This window comes from Idiotropiscis lumnitzeri, chromosome 18 (genome assembly GCF_059441095.1).
Source record: "Idiotropiscis lumnitzeri isolate Australia: NSW breed Sydney's pygmy pipehorse chromosome 18, RoL_Ilum_1.0, whole genome shotgun sequence".
NCBI lineage: Eukaryota > Metazoa > Chordata > Actinopteri > Syngnathiformes > Syngnathidae > Idiotropiscis > Idiotropiscis lumnitzeri.
This window is the reverse complement of record NC_142408.1, coordinates 15656883-15677010: the sequence shown is the minus strand read 5'-3', so window position 1 is coordinate 15677010 and position 20128 is coordinate 15656883. Positions and strand designations below refer to the sequence as shown.

Here is a 20128-nt window from a genome sequence, read left to right as displayed (position 1 = left end):
ACAGATTTTCAGAGGTGGTTGGAGTCAGTCTCTACCACTTTCCTTTCACTAACTGACCAGCAGCGCAACCAGTCTTTGGACCACATTATATTCCTTAGTGGTGCGGCCCAGCTTCGTCATTTGTCTAATGGCTTGGAGGCACTGCTCAAACGTGACTTTCTGCGACTCCTGCCTCTGGAACTGGCTTTCTATTTGCTGCGCTGGTTCGATCCACAGACTTTACTCTGTTGCTGCCTCGTCTCCAAGCAGTGGAATAAAGTAAATATCTCAGATGTTATTTAAGATGTATGAAATTCATGTTGAATATTCTCAAGATGATTACTTTTTACACATCTATTCACAACATTTATAGTCTGGTTTTGCAATGGCACAAATCTCAAAATGACTCATAGTTTTTACATTCCAGCCACAAAGTATGTGCGCAAAGGTTAATCACCAAGTCTGCTTGGGAGAGATTCAGACTTCGCAGATGTCTAGTTCAGTTGAGGTCTGTTGCATCGCTCTGTGAACGGCCGGACTAAGATGCAACAAGATGGCCCCAAAGCCCTGGCTAATAGTTAATTAACACTTGATGTCAGCAAGAATTTTCTTGAAGTGATGCATCTGTATGTAAGGGAGGATCTAAGTTTAGCAGGTTGGGTTGTCTTCATATTTTACAGTGTCTTGCCCGCTTGTGTATGTTTGTGCTCTGCTGAGTGGCTATTTAAAAGCTCAAGCTTCTTACAACAAAAGTCTCGTTGCTTGGCCATTGGGGCTGCCAAGATTAATCGACTAATCACGACAACATTGACGATTAAAATCGCCAACAATTTATTTTAATAGTCGACGTGTTGTTTATATATATATATTTAACTATTTGGCGCTTTCTTTTTCTCTCGAAAATGCCTCGTCTGCCGCTTCTCTCGCTGGCTGCATGGCTGTCTGCAACGCACATGCGCAGTCGTGGTTGATGTAAAACAGAAGCGTTGTGGGTACAGTAATTGAGTTCGGCCCATGTTAACGTTTGCAATGGAGTCTGAAAGTCTTGGCTTATTTCACAAAATTTCTAAATACAATGTAAACATTGTTTCAGAGCAGCACAGCAGTGGAAAAACGATCATCCGAAGAGAAAGGACGGTCTGAGGCCTGATTTAATTTCTGACATAAGGACAGTTGTTACTGGAAGTTAAATGCCGTTAGCACACAGGCTACGGTGCACGGCTGATGGAATACAGCACGCATGTCATATTTTGGTACCCAAAAATAATGTTGCTTCTACTGTGGATTATGGTGGCATAAGTAAGCATACTCATATTTATAAACCAAAACACAGTTTCTTTATACCCGCGTTAGACAACATATAGCAAGAAAACATGTGCTACCTCCCGGTTACTTGCGAGTTGCGACCACGCATTGAGTGTTGCGTTTATGAGCACGGAAATCTCGGTACTCATAGTTAAACAATGTGATCAATTTGCCACAAGCCCCTAATGGCTACACATAACAATAAAATACTTTTCCTACTTAGGTTGTCAGAATATACAAATTTACAGCGCTAAAAAATTATGTTCCTCCTAATCTTTAAAGTATTTTTTTTCTATTCCAGGTGGTTTCCGCGTTTTGAATGTGTAGATCAAATTATGCATACTAGAGGTGCAAAACAAAAGCGTGGCTCAGTGGCCGAGTGGTCGTTTCCCAACCTGGACATTGTGACCCATGTCCAAGTATCCTTGAGCAAGATACTGAACTCCCAGTTACCCCTGATGGTCTGTCATCAGTTTGTAAATGAGGTAATAGTGTGAAGCGCTTTGAGTATTGAAGGTAGAAAACTGCTATACATGTGACAGTCCATTTACCATTTACTCAGCAGAGTGTATAGTTTTTGGTTCCATTTTACAATGCACTAAACATTTAAAGCAAAGAAAAAAAATTGGGGCCATAGTACTACCTTCAATTTCATTTGCTGCCATCATTTGTTAACATGTCAGGAATGCTGGTACAAGCTGCAAAGTTTAATACAAGTTGAATGTACTATCATCTTAATTGTCTCTATTATTAATGTGTACATACCTCAAAGTATTCTAGCTGTAACCGAAAGATGATTATATAACACCAGCTGCTTGTGCAATTATCGAGCGATTTACATATTATGTGATTAGTCCACTAATTGCGATTTTGTTGTTGATTTGTCGATTAGCAAAATAATTGTGTGTGGCAGCCCTAGTCTATTAGTGCTTTGCATTTGTATAAGTGAGGAATGTCACATCACGCCAGCGTCTTTGCACTTTTAGTGAATTTTTAAAAAAATCAAATCAAGCTTCAGTAACACATTACTAAGTAGCTTGTTACTTTCAAATACACATTATTCAGTAACGACTAACCTAATGCGTTACTTTTTCCACACAAGTAGTCAGACTTGAGTTACTTTTACAACATCACTAAGCATTACTTTGTAGACCACATTTGCATCTACATGTAAGTAACATTATTTGAGAGCATAGCATAGCTTTTACTACCTCAACCAGTTTGCAATTATCCACAGGGAAGATGCCTCCGTGAGAAAGTATATACAAGCGTTAAACACTGTTCTCAGCAAAGGTGCCTCTCTCAAACACATATTTTAATATGAAACTCTATTATTTATTTATATATTACTATTATTTTAATGTAAAACTAATGAATAATAAAATACAGGATGCCTGACTCCTAACACTATACAATATAATACAATACAATACAATTGTATTTTTACAGTGCATGTCACAACAGGTGGAGCTGTAACAAAGCTAAATACATAAACACATTTACAATAGATACCAGAATAATAGCAGAACAGCGACAGTCTCATGTTGAGTCGAAAGCTAAGCCATAAAAATAACTATACATTGTAGCACACAAAAGAAAGGGAATCTCTCGTATTGCACATAGTGAAATGCATTGTGGCAGTATTATCTGTTTGAGGGAGTGACATCATAATTCTCGGCGCATTGAGAATTTCGTCAACAGAGTGTTACCTACATAGCTTCAATAACACTACGTCCAAAAAATTAAAAAAGGATCACAGGGCAGTATTCTTCCAAAGTCACACCAGATTGTGTGACTGCAGGTGATCCAAAAATGCACTTGTTATATTTCTAAACAATGTACATTTCAAATGTTAGGTTTTGCCATGACAGCTTTAATACAATTGTTAAAATGTGAAGTTAAAAAAATAAATTACTTGAAAATTTTAGAAATTATTGAAAAATATTTTTGTTCAGTGAAGTGTAGAAAGGCTGCCATTTTATTTATGTAAAAAAAACAGAGGCAGGTTAATTTTCTACCCTCCTTTTTGCGTGGTCGTCCCGAGCACGTCGGACCATCACCGCCGGTACCGCACTGGAAGGTTGCCCCGGTTGGAGCGTTCCGGATACCTCCGGGGAGCTTCCTGTTCCATCCTTGGGTGGCACTCAAGTTCCTCCCGAGCAGTTGGGGGCGGTGCTGGCGGAACGGGGATAAGCCAACCGCATGGCCACAGTGGCTGCTGCTGAGTGCCACTTTGGTCACTCCGTGGATGGAGTGCGGTGGGACCGCCAGGGAGCAGGTCCCCTGGGAATGGCCTGAAATTATTACGGTGGATGGTTCAGGAGGGGCCCTTCTTTTCCCTCGGGTTGTATTGTGAAGACTGGGCGATTCGGCAGCTGGAAAACCACCACGAATGGTGTTGGGACCCACCGGGGGGCAAGCTTCCCCTGAGCTTGGTGGCGGAAGTTCCTCAACAGCACCCTCTCATCTGGTAGTAGTGGCAGACTGCAGGCGTTCCGTTTTTGTTCTCCTGGTTCCAGAGGTTCCGGTGTTCGGCGTTGTTACGAACTGTGGCATAGACCTGCAAGAGGGTCCGATGATGTGCCTTGACCCGTCTAGGCTGCTCCCTTGTTGGGCTGGCCTGACCTCATAGAGCACATTCACTGGTAGGCGGGCGTGCCAGCCATGGACCACATACTGGGGCGTCATCCCCGTGTTTGTGTGGGTCGTGTTCTTATAGGCGTGCACGAGGGCAGGTCGATGAGTTGGCCACTGGGCTTGGTGTTGGACCCCAATCGTTTCAGCAGCGAGAGGAGCGTGCGCTTCAGCCTCTCGCAGGCCCCCATTTCCCTATGGATGGTATGGAGTGGTCCTCACTTTCCGGCAGCTGTACACCTCGCACAGCTGCTACATGATGGCCGACTCAAACGCGGCCCCCTGGTCGGTGAGGATTCACGCTGGGCAGCCAAAACGGTTGATTAGGGCAGTCCACAGGGCTCGTACTGTTGTGCCCGCCATCTGGTCCTTGGTGGGAACTGCCACTGCATAGCGGGAGAAGAGATCAATGATGACGAGGATATACTGATATGCATCTGCGGGCCTTCCGAGTGTCAAGTAATCTAATGCCACAGTCTCAAATGGGTAACTGGAGGAAATAGGGCACAGAGGGGCCTTTGGCTGGGCACCCGTCTTCGCCACTACACACCTGGTGCTCTCTGCTGCCCAAGCTCTGGCATTTCTGATCATACCTGGCCAGAAGAACCTCCTCCTTAGTAGCGACCACATCCTATCACTGCTCGGGTGACCTGTAGTCTCGTGGTAGTCCTCCCACAGTGCACGAGCCTGTAATTCGGGAACGACGACCTGGTTCGCCAGGGCTCCTGTATATGGTTCTGTCACACATCTCACCAGTACTCTATTACCCAGCTGCAGGCGAGGCCGTTCTCTGAGCAGGCTGTGAAGCTGGGGAGACAAGGCAGAACGGTCAATGTTTGTGGGGGCCTCACCTCTCACCGTCCAAGTGTGAATGCGCTGGAGGTCTGGATCTCTCCTTTGTTTCTCTTCCCATGACTCAGCATCAGACTGTTCTGTGGGGGCGGCGTTTACAGTGGCCTGCACAATGGCCTCGGCGGTCTCCCCTGGTAGTCGTGACAATATGTCTGCATTTTGGTTCTTCGTTCCTGGTCGATACTGAATCTCGTATGAGAATTTGGCAAACTGGGCTGCCCACCGCGATTCAGTCGCTCCCAGCTTCGCCGTTTCAAGGTGGACTAAGGGGTTATTATCGGTGAACACCGTGACATGTGCACCCACAGATAGTCCTTGAACTTCTCGGTTATGGCCCACTTCAGCGCCAGCAGCTCCAGCTTAAAAGAGCTATAGTTCTGGTCATTGCGTTCGGCGGGGTGGAGACTGCGACTGGCATAAGCGATGACTCTCTCCTTCCCGTCCTGAATCTGGGCCAGGACATCCCCAAGGCCATCCAGGCTAGCATCGGTGTACAGACGGAAGGAGAGGCGAAAATCCGCACAGGCGAGGATAGGGGCGCTGAGGAGGGCCTGTTTCAATCGGTCGAACGCCACCTGACAGTTGGCTGTCCAGTCAACAGGAGCTGAGGGCCTGTTAGCTTGGGCCTGCAGGAGCTGGTGAAGTGGAGCGTCAACTTTGGAAAACCCCTGTGGATGAACCGTCGGTAGTAGCCAGCAAGCCCAAGAAAGGATCGCACCTGTTTGACTGTTTTTGGTGGGGCCCAGTCGCGGACCACTGCCGCCTTCTCTGGTTCGGTTGCTACTCCTTCACTTCTAACGATATGCCCCTAGTACCTCACCTTCCTCTGGAACAGGCGGCACTTGCGTGGTTAGAGCGCCAGGCCATGGTTTTTCAGGGAGGAAAACACTTGTTCCAGATGTTGGAGGTGGGCGATGAAGTGGGGCGAGTACACGATCATGTCATCGAAGTAGATGAGCAGATGGTCATACACCTGGTTTTCTGGGCAGCACTGCATGAGCCTCTGGAATGTGTCTAGGGCATTGCAGAGACCGAATGGCATGCGGTCAAACCGGTAGAGGCCAAATGGCGTTGTAGATGCAGTCTTCTCTTGGTCTTCTGGTGCCACCTCCACCTGCCAATAGCCACTAGCCAGGTCAAGCTTTGAATACCACTCGGCCTTGCTGGCTCTCATCCAGGCCATCTCCATATAGAGCCACTGCTGGGTGGCTCTCACTTGGGGCCTGTTCAGTAGAGTGAACATTTACCTCCACTACATGAGGGCTGGTGCTATGGAGTGCGCGGGTCGTCCTCCCTCTGATCTCCTGCTGGTCAATTTGGCGTACAGTGGCCAGGGGGCGTCGCTGTTAAGGTTCCAAGGGGAAGGGGTTCGAGTTACAGATGCGTAGGGGGACTCTCCGTTTTCGTGTCCAGGCTAACACTCGAGCCACTCGCACCCCCGGCCAGGCTCATCCATGTCTTCAACTAGGACAAGGCAGTCCGCCAGGCCTCTGGAATGTTGCTAGGGCATTGTAGAGACCGAATGATATGCGGTCAAACTGGTAGATGCCAAATGGCGTTGCAAATGCAGTCTTCTTTGGTCTTCTGGTGCCACCTCCACCTGCCAATAGCCACTAGCCAGGTCAAGCGTGGAATACCACTCGGCCTTGCTGGCTCTCATCCAGGCCATCTCCATATAGAGCCAGGGCTGGGTGGCTCTCACTTGGGGCCTGTTCAGTCGAGTGAACATTTACCTCCATTACATGAGGACCGGTGCTATGGAGTGCGAGGGTCGTCCTCCCTCTGATCTCCGGCTGGTCGATTTGGCGTACAGTGGCCAGGGGGCGTCGCTGTGGAAGTTCCAAGGAGAAGGGGTTCAGGTTACAGATCCGTAGGGGGACTCTTCGTTTTCGTGCCCAGGACAACACTCAAGCCACTCGCTACCCCCGGCCAGGGTCATCCATGTCTTCAACTAGGACAAGGCAGTCCGCCAGGTCCACCGCTTGGGGAACTTGGGCCCAGACAATAGTCTCTGTGGAGTGAGGTAACGCCACCGGGGGCTGTTGTGGCAGTCTGGCTGTTCCCTGCAGTTCCACCCGAGGCGCGGAGGTCCCCACCCGCGGCAAACTGCGAAGGCAGCGTTGTGACCCCTGGGTGGCCACCCTGGCTGATCTTAGCCCAGCAAGCGCCAATTACGTTCATCCCCAAAAGCCCAAACTCTGTTGACGCAATTGTCCGTCACGATGATCACCCCCTTCTTTCTCACTTCAACTCCCCCGATGAGGAAGTCCAAGTTCTGCGTAGCCGACAGCAGGGATGCCAAGGCCATTGGCTGCTCTCAAGTTCACCCATGCTATACGATCGGGGTCTTCTCTGAGTTCATTTCTAAAGTGACGCTGGAAGAGGGTTTGGCTCATGAGCGTGGCTGGCGAGCCAGTGTCCAAAATGCATGGAATAGTCCTACCCTGTATAGCTGCCACAATCTCAGGGGTCTTCCTAGCACGGTGGACCTCTCTGCGGGCACTGGCAGGGATTCCTCCCGGTTCACTGGCCCTGATGTGACCAGGAACGCCGAAAATCTGGTTGTGGGCGGCGATGGGGGCAAAAGCGTTGGGTCTGTCCCGCTTCCCCACAGTTGCGGTAGATTGTCTATCCCATTGGTAATACGATTGTCCAGGAGGGGCTGATCCCAAGCGCTGACGTTGGGGGTGGTCATGTTGTGGGCACCTGGGTGGTTGATGGGTTGCGGCGGCTGCCGCAGATGTAGCGGTGTGGGCCATCTTCAACCGTTCCTGCAGTTCCTCTTTTACAGATTTGCCCAGAAGCATCACCTGTTCTTTGTGCCCATGGCATAGCTCGTCCCGCAGTTCCTCCTTCATCAGCTGCCAATCTGGGATTGGTGGCGGGGCTCCCCTGGGCGGACTGGTAGAGACCGGGCAGACTAGAGCCTCTTCAGACCCATCCAGCTCTCGCTCCAGAGCCTTTGCTTCCTGACATGCTTGCATAAACTTGGTTGCAGGGTTCCTCCTGAGCTGTCTCTGTGGCTCCTGTTTCTCTGGCCCCGGTCTCAGGCCCATGACGAATTGGGTTCGTAGCAGCTCGTCGTCTTTTCCGGCTTCTAGCGGTTCCCTGGCTCTCCACTGGTGGTTCAGTTCCCGCAGCCGAAGGGTGAACGTCTTCAATTATTCACCAGGTTCTTGTTTACAGTTAAAAATTACGCTCTGAGCTGGGCTACTGGCTTAAGTCCCCATACAACCTTTCCAACTCTGCTAAGATCTTAGCCCCTGTGTCGCGGTCACCCGGACCTCCCTCTTGGCCTCGCCCGCTAATGCACTCACTACAAAACCTACTGTCTCTTGCATATTTAGTCCCTGCGCTTGAATACATGCCTCTATCTGGGTCCTCCATTCTCCAAAATTGACTGACGTGCCACTAAACCTGGGCACCCAGGGTGCGCTCTAAACCATGGCACCATGGCTATTACGACTTGTAGCTGCCATAGTCTATTCTCATCCATCCTGTTGTGTAGTCAAGGGATTCTGCCGCCGACGCCACTTGTAAAGAAAAAAAAATAAATACAGAGGCAGGTTGATTTGGTTGTACCCTTGGGACACAGCAAGATGACAAGGTTTTTCTTTTTGAATGAAACACTGTTTTATTTAACACGCTGCACTAAAAAAAATGATAAAAGAGGGGGAAGTCAGTTCTGTGTTTGCAGGACCTATAAGTTGGGTGGGATTTGCACTCCCCTTAAAAAAAAAAAGGGAATGGCCATGTGATTCTGCCACTGATCTAAGCAACACTGCACTCCACACTAAAAAAGGGAATTAAAAGCACGTCAAACTCACACATAAGATAAAACCACAACACTCAGTGAGAGCTGACAGACTAAAAACTACTAAAACCCCCACCCGAGCTGTGGGTAGCCACTGTCAGACCTCGGACCTACTTTTAATAAAAAAAAACCCTCTGTGGATAAAAACTACACTAAAACTGGTAAAACCTACATAGCGCCCTCCCCTGCCGCCCAGCTTTCAGAGTCCTTGTGATCGGATCGGGGGGAATAGTGATCTGGACACGTAGCGGGGATTCGCCTCTCCGGATCCGGTGCGAATAGGCAGTTTCTTTTGGAGGTGTTGGGAGCGTTGTTTACAATCACCGGACGTCTCGGCCCGTTGACGGGGCGTCTCGCTTCCTTGCGACGTCGTTGCGTGGCGGGTGTTCTGCATAGAGAGGATTGTGTGTTGTGTGTTCTCTGGCGAGCGTCGTGCGTGGCGAGCGTCCTCTGCGTGGTGCGAGTGTTGCGTGGCAAGAATCTCCGATCCTCCGGTGGCTCGTCAGGTGCTTATCAGGCCACGATCCGAGGCACCTGAGAAAGAAATTCACTCTCATATGCTCTCACACTCACACACACCTGCCACGCCCACTCATTCACTATCCCACGACCACCATTCCATTACATTACATTTACATTTTTTTCATTTATTTTTTATTAATAACAAGCAGAAAATGTATGTGACGTGAAATCTTGAAAAGACTAAATATCTTTAACCCTTTCTAGGGCAGCTCTCACCTCAGTGGACAGCTATTCAAAACTTACTTTCTCTTATGAAAGACTCGTAAAAAAATACTTAAAAATCCAGATTTTGTTATCATAATTATGAAAAGTCAAAGTGTGTGTTTATTTTATTTCTAATAAAAACAAACTATTCTTAAATCACTGTTAAAAATTAAATGGCAAAATCAGATGACATTTTCGTTTAGCAGGGTTGTCAATATTTTCTGAATGTAACTATTAAAGTAACTTGTAATCTAACTTAGTTTTTTAAGCAAGTAATCAAAAATCCAAAATGTGAAAATATATTGAAAAAAGTAATAAGATCTGCAAAGATATGAAGCTGTGGGTGCTGAAGTATGAATAATTCAGTGGTTGACTGTATTTGTTATTTATAATGTTACCAATCACAACTAGATGGCACTCATGTCTTAGTTGCACTTATTCTGAGTGTTATACTGCCCTATACTTCAGTGTGAGTAGGCCTAATATTTTTTGGTGGCGGATTTTGAATGATACGCAGGACAAGCAGTAGCTCAATAATGTAACATTTTTGAGTATGTCGAATTTTTTTTTTTTTTGAATCGACTGAGGAAAAGTAACCAGCGCACCTGATGTGGGCTCAGCCGCTTGGCAGAGTGAAGGTAGGCGAGGTGTTTATGGTCCGTCCAGATGATGAAAGGAACTAGGGATCCCTCGAGCCAATGCCGCCATTCCTGTAATGTCAAGACAACTGCTAATAGTTCCCTGTTACCAACGTTGTAGTTCCTCTCTGCAGGGGACAAACGACGGGAAAAAAAAGGCACAGGGGAACCTTTTGCGTCTGAGCATCACGCTGAGACAAGATAGCTCCTCCAACAGTCTCTGAGGCATCTACCTCCACAATAAACTGGTGCGCAGGGTCGGGATGCTTGAGCACTGGTGCGCTGGTGAACAGCTCCTTTAGATGAGCAAATGCAAGGGAAGCTGCAGCGGTCCACAGAAACAGGGAAGATGTGGAAGTGAGTGCTGTAAGAGGGCTGGCCACCTTGCTGTAGTTGCGGATAAACCGCCGGTAGTTGGCAAAACCGAGGAAACGCTGCAGCTCTTTCCGTGTGGAAGGAATGGGCCAGTCCCTTACAGCGAGGATCTTAGCAGGGTCTGGTCGGAGTTGGCCTTTGGCAATGATATAGCCCAAAAAGTGCACCGAAGGGACATGGAACTCGCACTTCTCAGGCTTCACAAAAAGACGGTTCTTGAGGAGGCGTTGTAGAACTTGACGAACATGCTGGCGATGTTCCTGGAGAGTGCAAGAGAATATCAGAATGTCGTCCAGGTAGACAAACACAAAACGATTGAGCATGTCTCTAAGAATGTCAGTCATCAGGTTCTGAAAGATCGCCGGAGCGTTGGTGAGCCCAAAAGGCATCACCAGATACTCAAAATGCCCCAGAGGAGTATTGAACGCTGTCTTCCACTCATCGCCCTCCTTAATTCTGACAAGGTGATATGCATTTTGAAGATCTAGTTTGGAAAAGACCTGAGCTTCACAGAGGGGTTCAAAGGAGGGGTCAATGAGAAGAAGGGAGAACTTGTTCTTTACTGTGATTTTGTTTAGGCCCCTGAAGTCAATGCAAGGACGTAATGATGTATCCTTTTTAACAAAGAAAAATCCTGATCCGAGCGGCGAGGAGGAAGGTCGAATAAGACCAGAAGCAAGGGAATCTCGAATGTAGGACTCCATAGCATCCCTCTCTGGGCGGGATAAATTGTAAAGACGGCTGGTCGGTAGAGGAGCACCAGGACGGAGGTCAATGGCACAGTCATAAGGACGATGGGGTGGTAGGGTGAGAGCTAAGTCTTTGCTGACGACCGGGGAGAGATCATGGTAGTCGGATGGAACTGAGGTGAGATCCGGAGGAGCAGGTATCGGTATGGAAACTCGGGCACCGGTTCTGCAGAACGGAGGCAATGGGTGTGACAGTGAGAACTCCACTGGTGATGGAGGGACCTCCCCAGTCAATGGTTGGGTTGTGTTTCTTGAGCCATGGAAAACCGAGGACAACGGGGCACAAGGGAGAGTGGATGACAGACAACTGTATGGACTCTCTGTGGTTTCCAGAAATAATGAGCGTCAGGGGTAAGGTCTGGCGGGAAGCTAGCGAGATAAGGTGACCATCTAACGCCACGACTCTCCGACAGGAAGGGAGGGATTCGAGAGGGAGCTGCAACTGTTTGGCAAGTCCAAAATCTATGAAACTGCCCTCAGCACCGGAGTCAATTAACACGGAAACAGAGGTGGGGTTGTTCAGCCAGATGATGGTGGAGGGAATGGACATTCGGGGTGAACCGCCAGTAGAGGAGGCAATCTGGCTCACCATTGTGCTGTCCCTCAATGATGAGCCTTTAATTTTGTCCGGATTGACCACAGTAGATGCACAGATGGTGAGTGAAGCGTCTATGACGTTCCTGTGGGTCCAATCCTGCACTTCCCAATTGCATAGGTTCCTCTGGACCAATGGCGGGTGCTGGCGGAACTGACCACATTGAAACAGGGACCTCAGGAGGGATCTCGACAGGAGGAGTCCTCTGGCCTGTCCCTCCTCGTTCTCTGTTCCTCTCTCTGAGTCGATTGTCTATCCTTATTGCTAGTGAAATAAATTTATCCAGGTAAGAGGGCTCTTCTCGGGCGGCAAGCTCATCCTTCAACTGCTCTGAAAAAGCCCTTAACGAAAATCCCTCGTAACGCAGATTCATTGCACCCACACTTATAAGCCAGGATGCGAAAATCAATGGAAAACGAAGCTACCGATTTGGATCCCTGGCAAAGAGCTAACAGTCTCTGAGTGGCCTTCTGACCTTTCACAGGATGATCAAAAACTTTGCGAAACTCAATACAAAAATGATCAACCGAAGACAATACTGGGGAAGACGCAGCCCAGAGGGCAGTAGCCCATTTGGCGGCTCTGCCTCGTAACAAAGTCACCATAAAGGCCACCTTAGCTTTATCAGAGGTGTAACTTGATGGCTGTAGGTCAAAAACTAAACTACAGCTTAAAATAAATTGACCACACAAACCTATATCCCCAGCAAATGGCTCGGGGAGAGGAAAAAACGGTTCTCTGCCAATGGGAGTGGGCTGGGAAGGGGGAGAGGGCTCCGGGTGAACACTAACAGTAGGATTGGTGGAAGTAACAGGCGAGGGAATCAGGGAGGACAGGTGCGTGACTTAGCGGTGGAGTCTCTGGATGGATTTCATGAATTCACTCAATATTATTTTGTCATTACCAAGCAGCCTACCTTGAATTGAGTGTGCCTTTCTGATGGGATCCGTGGTTGCTGGGTCCATGGTGGCCAGATTATTCTGTTACGGTTACTATCAACCGTGGGTGTGAAAGGAGGGCCCAAGAGCAATCGTCATTAAAGGCAATGAGGAAGGATTTATTGTGAGTGAATGGAAGTGAGGCAAGGTGTCCAGAGTCCTTTGGAACAGAGGGTTGAATCAGGGAGTGCAATCCAGAATCCAGAGAGTGCAGGTGGCAGTCAGGCAGGGCTTGGACGGGTAGGCAGGAGGCTGCGGCAGACGCGGGAAAACAAAAAACACAACGAATCAGGTTAGCCAAAAACACACCACAGAAGATTCGCTGGGAGCACAGATGTGGACCGTAGTACCAAGGCAAGGGCAGGAATAATCTGGCGCCTGACTCCTGGCTGCACCGATCTTAAATGGTGGTGTTGATGACCCTGATGAGCGACAGGTGTGCAGGAGCAGGAGCCTGAAGAGGTAGGGGCGTGACCAGGAAGTGGGATGGAGCCGCCCAAGCCCTGTAGGGAAACAAGAACACCAGACAAAGTAATGCAACACTATTTGCCACAAGCCATTTATGGCAACGCCTGTTATGTATTGATGATAACAAACAGGATATGACTGCTGGTGGAGGAGTTCACCAGGCAAGGGCGCTAGGCACTAGATTATGCATTAGGACGTATGCAATAAATGATGAATAAAGAAGGTGGTCGTTCACTGAATAACTGGATTGTGCTCAGTTATTGAAGCGTGTCAAAACCTAACAATGGCGACAAGGATGGTTTATAATTAAATATATAGCGCATTTCACAACAACTGGAGCTGTAACTAAGTGCTTTCCATTTGCCGTTATATAAATTAGCAGGTAATTAGAATACAAATTAAAACACATAAACACATTTGCAATAGACACCAGAAGAACAGCAGAACGGTGAGAGTCTCGTGTTAAGTAGAAAGCTAAAGATTAAAAATGTCTTCAAACGGGTTTTAAAAATGGACAGAGAGGGGGCTTGCCTAACATTTACTGGGAGCTCATGCCATAGAGAAGGACCGGCAACAGAAAAGACACGATCCCCCTGAGGCTGCGCTTAGTCCTCGGCACCTCCTGCAGCATTTGGTCCACAGACATGAGGCAGCGGGTAGGTGCATTGCGGTGGAGGAGCTCAGAGAGGTTCGCTGGGGCTAGGCCATTTAAAGCTTTAAAGAATAACAGAAGATAAAGATAAGATAAAAATGTCCTTTATTAGTCCCACAATGGGGAAATTTGAGAAGTATCTTAATGCGAACTCTAAAGTGCACTGGGAGCCAGTGAAGAGAGGCTACGATTGGGGTGATGCGATGTGTCTTCCGAGCGCCAGTTAAAAGGCGAGCAGCAGCATTTTGGACCAATTCGAGGCGGACTGGCAGACTCCAATGTAAAGTGCATTACAGTAATCTAGCCTAGATGAAACGAATGCATGGATTACTGTTTCTTAGTGCTGTTGGGAAGGAAAGGGCTTTGTTTTAGCCAGCTGCCTAAGATGCTCACCGTATTTGTGCTATATGTGAATGGGAAAGGCCTAATTCTGGTGGACGACGCAGAAGCTTTGCTGAGACAAAGACGAAATGCTTTGCTTCTACATCATGCCGGCACCAATGTACAAGATGTGTTTGCAGTTTTACCTAACACGAGAGGGCCAACGTATTATGTTGCCGCAGTCACGGTACTAAGCTCTTACTTTGTACTCTAAGTAAACACTGCATTCGGCCGGCAATCTTTTTACCAGATTACCAAGAAACCCAATTATGATGGTGGGCTAGGCTGCTAAGGACTGTGCATTCGCTGCAGACACGGAGAATCAAATTAGAGAATTAGTGTTGGGCAGGTGCACGTCAGACAACTGAAGAAGAAAATGTCTAGAGGAAAACAGTTTGACCCTGACTCTTGTACTGTAGATAGCAACACAGTGTTACCGGGTAGAGATGCAGATGGTGTAGACGATGAAGGTGAACGACAACTTTGGCGCAGAAGGAGGTGAAACTGTGCGCCATGTCTACAAGAAAGAGGGACAGTTTCATCAAAGGAAATCAAGAGAATGCAGAGACGAAAAAGAAAAAAAGGCTAAAGTGAGCTTCAGATGTGGATATGGAGATCACTTCGCCAAAGATCATGCATGCCCAGCAAAAGGACGAAAATGCAGGAAGTGTAATGGAAAAGACCATTTTGTGAAAATTTGAAAATGAAAAGTTGATGCGAAAAAGTGTGAGGTGTGTTGAAACAGAGCAAAGATAGTGTCAATGCATTTGTAATGAAAGATTGCTCAAACACAGAAAGAGTCACGTTTAATGTAAGTGTAGTAAATCTGCTCCTGTTAATTGACTCGAGTGCATCAAGTAATATAGTGGATGGAGACACTTGGGAGATGTTGAAAAGTAAAAGAATAAAATGTATGTCTACCAAAGTGACACTAAGCCCCTCTACCCCGACACCTCTAAAGTGGTCATTCCAGTCAAAGGGGTGTTCAAGTGCCAAATAATCATGGGAAAAAGCACCACGGAAGCTGAGTTCACAATAATCCATGGGCAAAGAGTCCCACTACTCTGTAAGAAGATGGCTATCAAGCCAGTTGTGATGAGAGTGGGTGTGAACATAGCCACTGTGACTGACAATAAAAAAAAAATTAGAGACAATGTCCAAAGCTGTTTCAAGGAGTTGGAAAGCTAAACACGAAACATGAGTCTTCACATTGATGAGAAAGTAACGGCTCTAGCGCAGCCCCTGAATAGTTTTGCCATTTCACCTAAGCAAGGTGGTGGACATAAAGAGAAACCAGTTGCTAGAAATGGACATCATTGAAAGGGTGGTGGGACCCACACAATGAGTGAACCTTGTCGTGGATGTACCTAAGGCAGCAGGGGAAGACATCAGGATGTGCCTCGACATGCAGAGAGCAAATGCAGCTATCATCTGAGTGAGACATCAAATACCTTCGGTGGATAAGCTCCTACAAGGCATATAAAAAGGCGGAGTAGCTAGCGCTGCTCCTCATCGTCATAATATTTTGTGTATTGTTCGATTCAGTGCGCACCGATCTGTGACCACTGTATCAAACGATTCAATACAGATACACATATTGTTGTACCAATGGAAAAACGAAAGTGCATTTAATTATTACGTTTTAAATACAATATTACAGAGGTATGAGGAGGTTTGTAAATACTAGATACAGGTGAGAATTTTCCATAAAAATTATTGCTTTCTTATAACTGGCTGCAAAACTTTGACATTTTGTGCATCTTTATCAGAATGCTTCTTTTAAAATTGCACTTAACATTTTTTGACACACTTATTTATATTATTATATTTGTATACTATTCCTACAACTGTCACATTTTTCCAATATCCCCACAGCTTTAAATGGAAAGGCACTGCATTAAAAACTATGTGAGATAAGTTCCTTCCTGTTTTCTGCCATTTTAGAAATCAGACATCAGAAATCTCTTTATTGTTATTGTACAGTGTGCAACGAGATTAGAGAGCTCCCCTCTCCAGTGCAATACAACAATAATTTAATGAAATATATAAATTAAATTAATTAAAGAATAAATAATGAAATGGAAAATAATACGAAATTAGATAAATAAAAAGACATTACGTCGCTGTTCTGCAAGGTAAAGGTGGTTGTGTGTGTGTGTGTGAGTGTGAGAGGTCAGCATGGAGATGGCTCTCGGAAAGAGCTGGCTGTTCTAACCTTCTTGTGTCCATCTCTGTTTAGGTGATAAATTCATGCACAGAAGTGTGGCAGAACGTTTGTCGTGAGATGGGCTGGAGGATTGATGAGTCCATTCAGGATGCATCCCATTGGAAGGGTGTCTTCCTTAAAGCTAAACTGCGTATGGTTCAACTGAAGGATCAGATGGCCTTTGAAACATCCTCACTCATTGGCCACAGTGCTCGTGTGTATGCTCTCTATTATAAGGATGGTCTTCTCTGCACAGGTATGCTGTTGCTTAATTTACAATGATTTCCGATGTATAAAAAGCTCAACGATGCACCTGCTATGCTGTTTTAATACCCTTGGCAGAATCTGTAAATGAGTTCAGTTCTTTCAATAAATCATGAGTTGTCAGGCAAAATGCACTCGCAAATATGCCACCTGACAATAATTGATACCAGCAAATTAGGGTTCCGTGTTATACACAGGGACAAAGAAAAAAAAAATAATGTAGAGTTTGGGAGGTTGTATTGTACACAGGTGCATATTATATACTGGATTTTATGGTACCTTTAACCACTACCATTTAACAACCCGAGTTTGTTATTTATTCTAACTGTGGTGTTTCAGTCTGAACACTGGCGGCATCCACATAATAACGTTTATGAAAGAAGAATAAGGGGGGGGTGAAGAAGTCTGATATCATGCACCGTCTACTGTAAATAAAGTAAATAACAAATCCGAGACTGTTAGCTGATAACATCACCCCGACCAAAGTTGAGTGTCTGGTACAGGCCCAGACAGCGCTCCCTACCCATTGTGAAACTCTTTGGGGCGATTGAAGGCTTTCATATGCGCTGATCATTCAGCCAATGAAGCCAGATGCTAACGATAACGTGAAGGCTAATGACCGACTTTCTATCACTTAAGTGATCAGCAAACTATCATCTTTTTAAGAAAGCACGACCAATGCAATTGCCGTCATACATAACAGGCCAGCTAAGCTCTGCGACGTTGATGTGCCAAAATTCCTGTTGAACGCAATCTATGAACATTGAAAATAACTTTTTCAAGTTAAAGTTTGTGCTTTCAGTACAGAATTCTTTTTTAATTTTCGGGTTTTTGTTATGCCCACAAACATGGAACACTTTGCTCATCTGAGCTTTAATGTCGCTGTTGACGCTATGGGAATTGCGTAGCGCAATTCATTGAAGTAATGGACTTGTATGGATGTTAATCCTTGTCATGTTTGTGTGTTTGTGTTACTAGTAGTTGAATGTGTGTCATACTTAACTCCCACATTTGTTTCATTAAATTGTTTTTCATTAAAAAGTTCTTAATTTTATTTATTTATTTTTAACTTAATGGAGTTTATTAACAACATACAATAACCATACTAGTCTGTTCTGTAGCATAAACAGCGAAAAAGAAAAAGAAAAAAAAGGGAATAAATAAAAATAAACCCCAAAAAAATAAAATTCTTGGCAATCATAAATAAAATTATCCAACAAGTCAAGTCACAATGTTAAATTCAAATATACCGTCAGCGGAGACCATCTTTTATTGAACATGTCCATATTTAAATGTAACAAAGCAGTTATTTTCTCCATCTCGTACCCCTTCCTTATGCGTTCTTTCCATTGAGCAATTGTTGGGGGCAATGGCTTATACCAGGATAGGAGTAATCATTTTCTTGGCCACCGACAAAAGAATCCTCAAGAGGTAAATCCCATCTTTACTCAACTTTTGACCACAGGGGGGCATCCCAAAAATCAGACCCATCAGGTTCCATTCACTGTGGGTATTCAATATAGTGCGTATGGTCACCAACTTGTCCGGATTGTCTCCAACACAGATTTGATTTCATTTTGTCAAACTTGGAAACAATAGAAGGTGTTTTAAAAAATCTAATGTTAACTTTCCATGCAAATTCTTCCCATGTCGGACTTTGTGTTAATTTGTGTCCGCTTTCACAGATTTGTCTCCATTGTTGATCATCTATTACCATATTCAATTCCATTTCCCACCTTTCCTTTATCTCAAGGGTGCCCCCTAAAACTTCAGATTGCAAACATTTATACAAATTGGATACCGTCCTATTACATTTACCCCCTTTTGCAACTTCAGTGAAAAACATCCAAATCACCAGGTTGCACTTTAAGTAAGGACCATTCTTCATGAGTCATCAAATAACTTCTCACTTGCAAGAACCTGTAGAAGTCATTTGAAACCAAATCAAATTCCTTCTGTAACTGACCAAATGACTTCAAAGTTTCTTGTTCAAACAAGTCATTTATAAGAGCAAGACCTTTACCTTCCCATATCGTGCCCGATATTTTAACGGCCCTGGATATCGACCGAGGGGCATTAATCTTTTTTCTAATGAAACTCGATACTTTGTAGGTGCGTTACCCATATATTCTTAATTTTTAGTAATTCCATCCCTCTCTTGAGCAGAATATCAGGTCCTGCAGCGAAGACCCAGGGTGCACACTTTGTTCCAGACTCAACCACATTTCTTTATTATGCTTCTGCCACTCCATGGCGGCCCACAATTGCGCTGCCCAGTAATATAGAGAAAAATCAAGTAAATTAAGACCTTAACAGGCTTTACTATTGGTAAGCCATTTGAATTTAACTCTGGGCTTTTTTATTTTGCCAAATAAAGGAAGAAACCATTTTCTCTATCTTTTTAAATTGACATACTGGGATCCAGATAGGCAACGACAATAACAAGTACATTAATCTGGGAAGAATATTCATTCTGACAGTTTCAATCCTCCCAAGAAGAGAAAGTGGCAGCACATCCCATCTTTCAAAATCTTTCAGAATCTGGTCCAATAACTTCCCATAATTAGCGTCATACGAGTGAGAAACATCCAAGGTAATATTAATTCCTATGTAATGACACCCATTACTTCAATTTCACCTTTTTATCCAACTCTGAGGGCCAAATTCACCTTAACATCATAGTTTCTGATTTTGATTCATTCACCTTATATCTTGACACCTTACCAAATGCCCCCAAACATTTTAAAAGTTCTGGGATAGAGGTCACCGGGTCCCTAATATTTAGAAAAATGTCATCCGCATCTCATGACAGCTTGTGGGTCCTAAATTTCTCTCAAATTTCCCCATTGTGGGACTAATAAAGGACATCTTTATCTTTATCTTTAAATTTATCTGATATACCCAAAATTAGTTGATCACTTCTAATTAACTGCGCAAAAGGTTCTATGCTTATGGCAAATAAAAGTGGTGACACGCAAACAGCCCTTTTGTATACCTCTTCTCAAGGGAAAACTTTCTGACATATGTACATTAACCCGTACCCTTGAGGAAGGATTCCTATTTAACACTTCAAACCATTTAATAAAGCTTGCATCAAAGCTCATCTCTGCCAATACAATTTTCAGAAATATCCAATCTACCCTATCAAATGCCTTCTCAGCATCGAGACTGAAAAGCATTGATAGTTGCAGATGCTCTCTGGCTGTTGACATTGTATTAAGGGTACTTCTGGTCATGATCCGTTTCCGTTATGTCTTGTTTTTGTTTACGTTTGTTCAACTGGCGTGGGGGGCGTTCCCTTCCAGCGCGTGTCGTGCTGGCGGGAGAGACGCACCCACCAGCCACGCACCTGTTACTCATGGACTCCTTGATCACCTCGCTGCGGGAGAGACGCGCTCGTCAGCCACGCACCTGTCTCTCGTCAACCCACTAATTACGTCACCATTTAAGCCTCCTTCACTGACTACTCGTCGTCGGTGCATTGCCCTATTTACGGACATCACTGTGCCCTTGCTTTGCCCTGTCCTCATGTCACTGTTGCTCTTTGCTCTC

General features: G+C 45.5%; 1 protein-coding gene across 4 annotated transcripts in view; it reads left to right on the top strand.

Annotated features, from left to right (window-relative positions):
* The window catches only part of fbxw2 (F-box and WD repeat domain containing 2), a 152824-nt gene that overhangs the window by 9006 nt on the left and 123690 nt on the right, over nt 1-20128 (top strand). For all 4 annotated transcript variants that reach the window (XM_088281388.1, XM_088281387.1, XM_088281385.1 and 1 more), the window contains 2 exons: nt 1-258; nt 16346-16568. The exon at nt 1-258 is cut by the window's left edge and continues 37 nt beyond it. In XM_088281388.1, the coding sequence (XP_088137514.1) occupies nt 1-258; nt 16346-16568 (481 nt within the window). The remainder of the gene's footprint in view (nt 259-16345; nt 16569-20128) is intronic.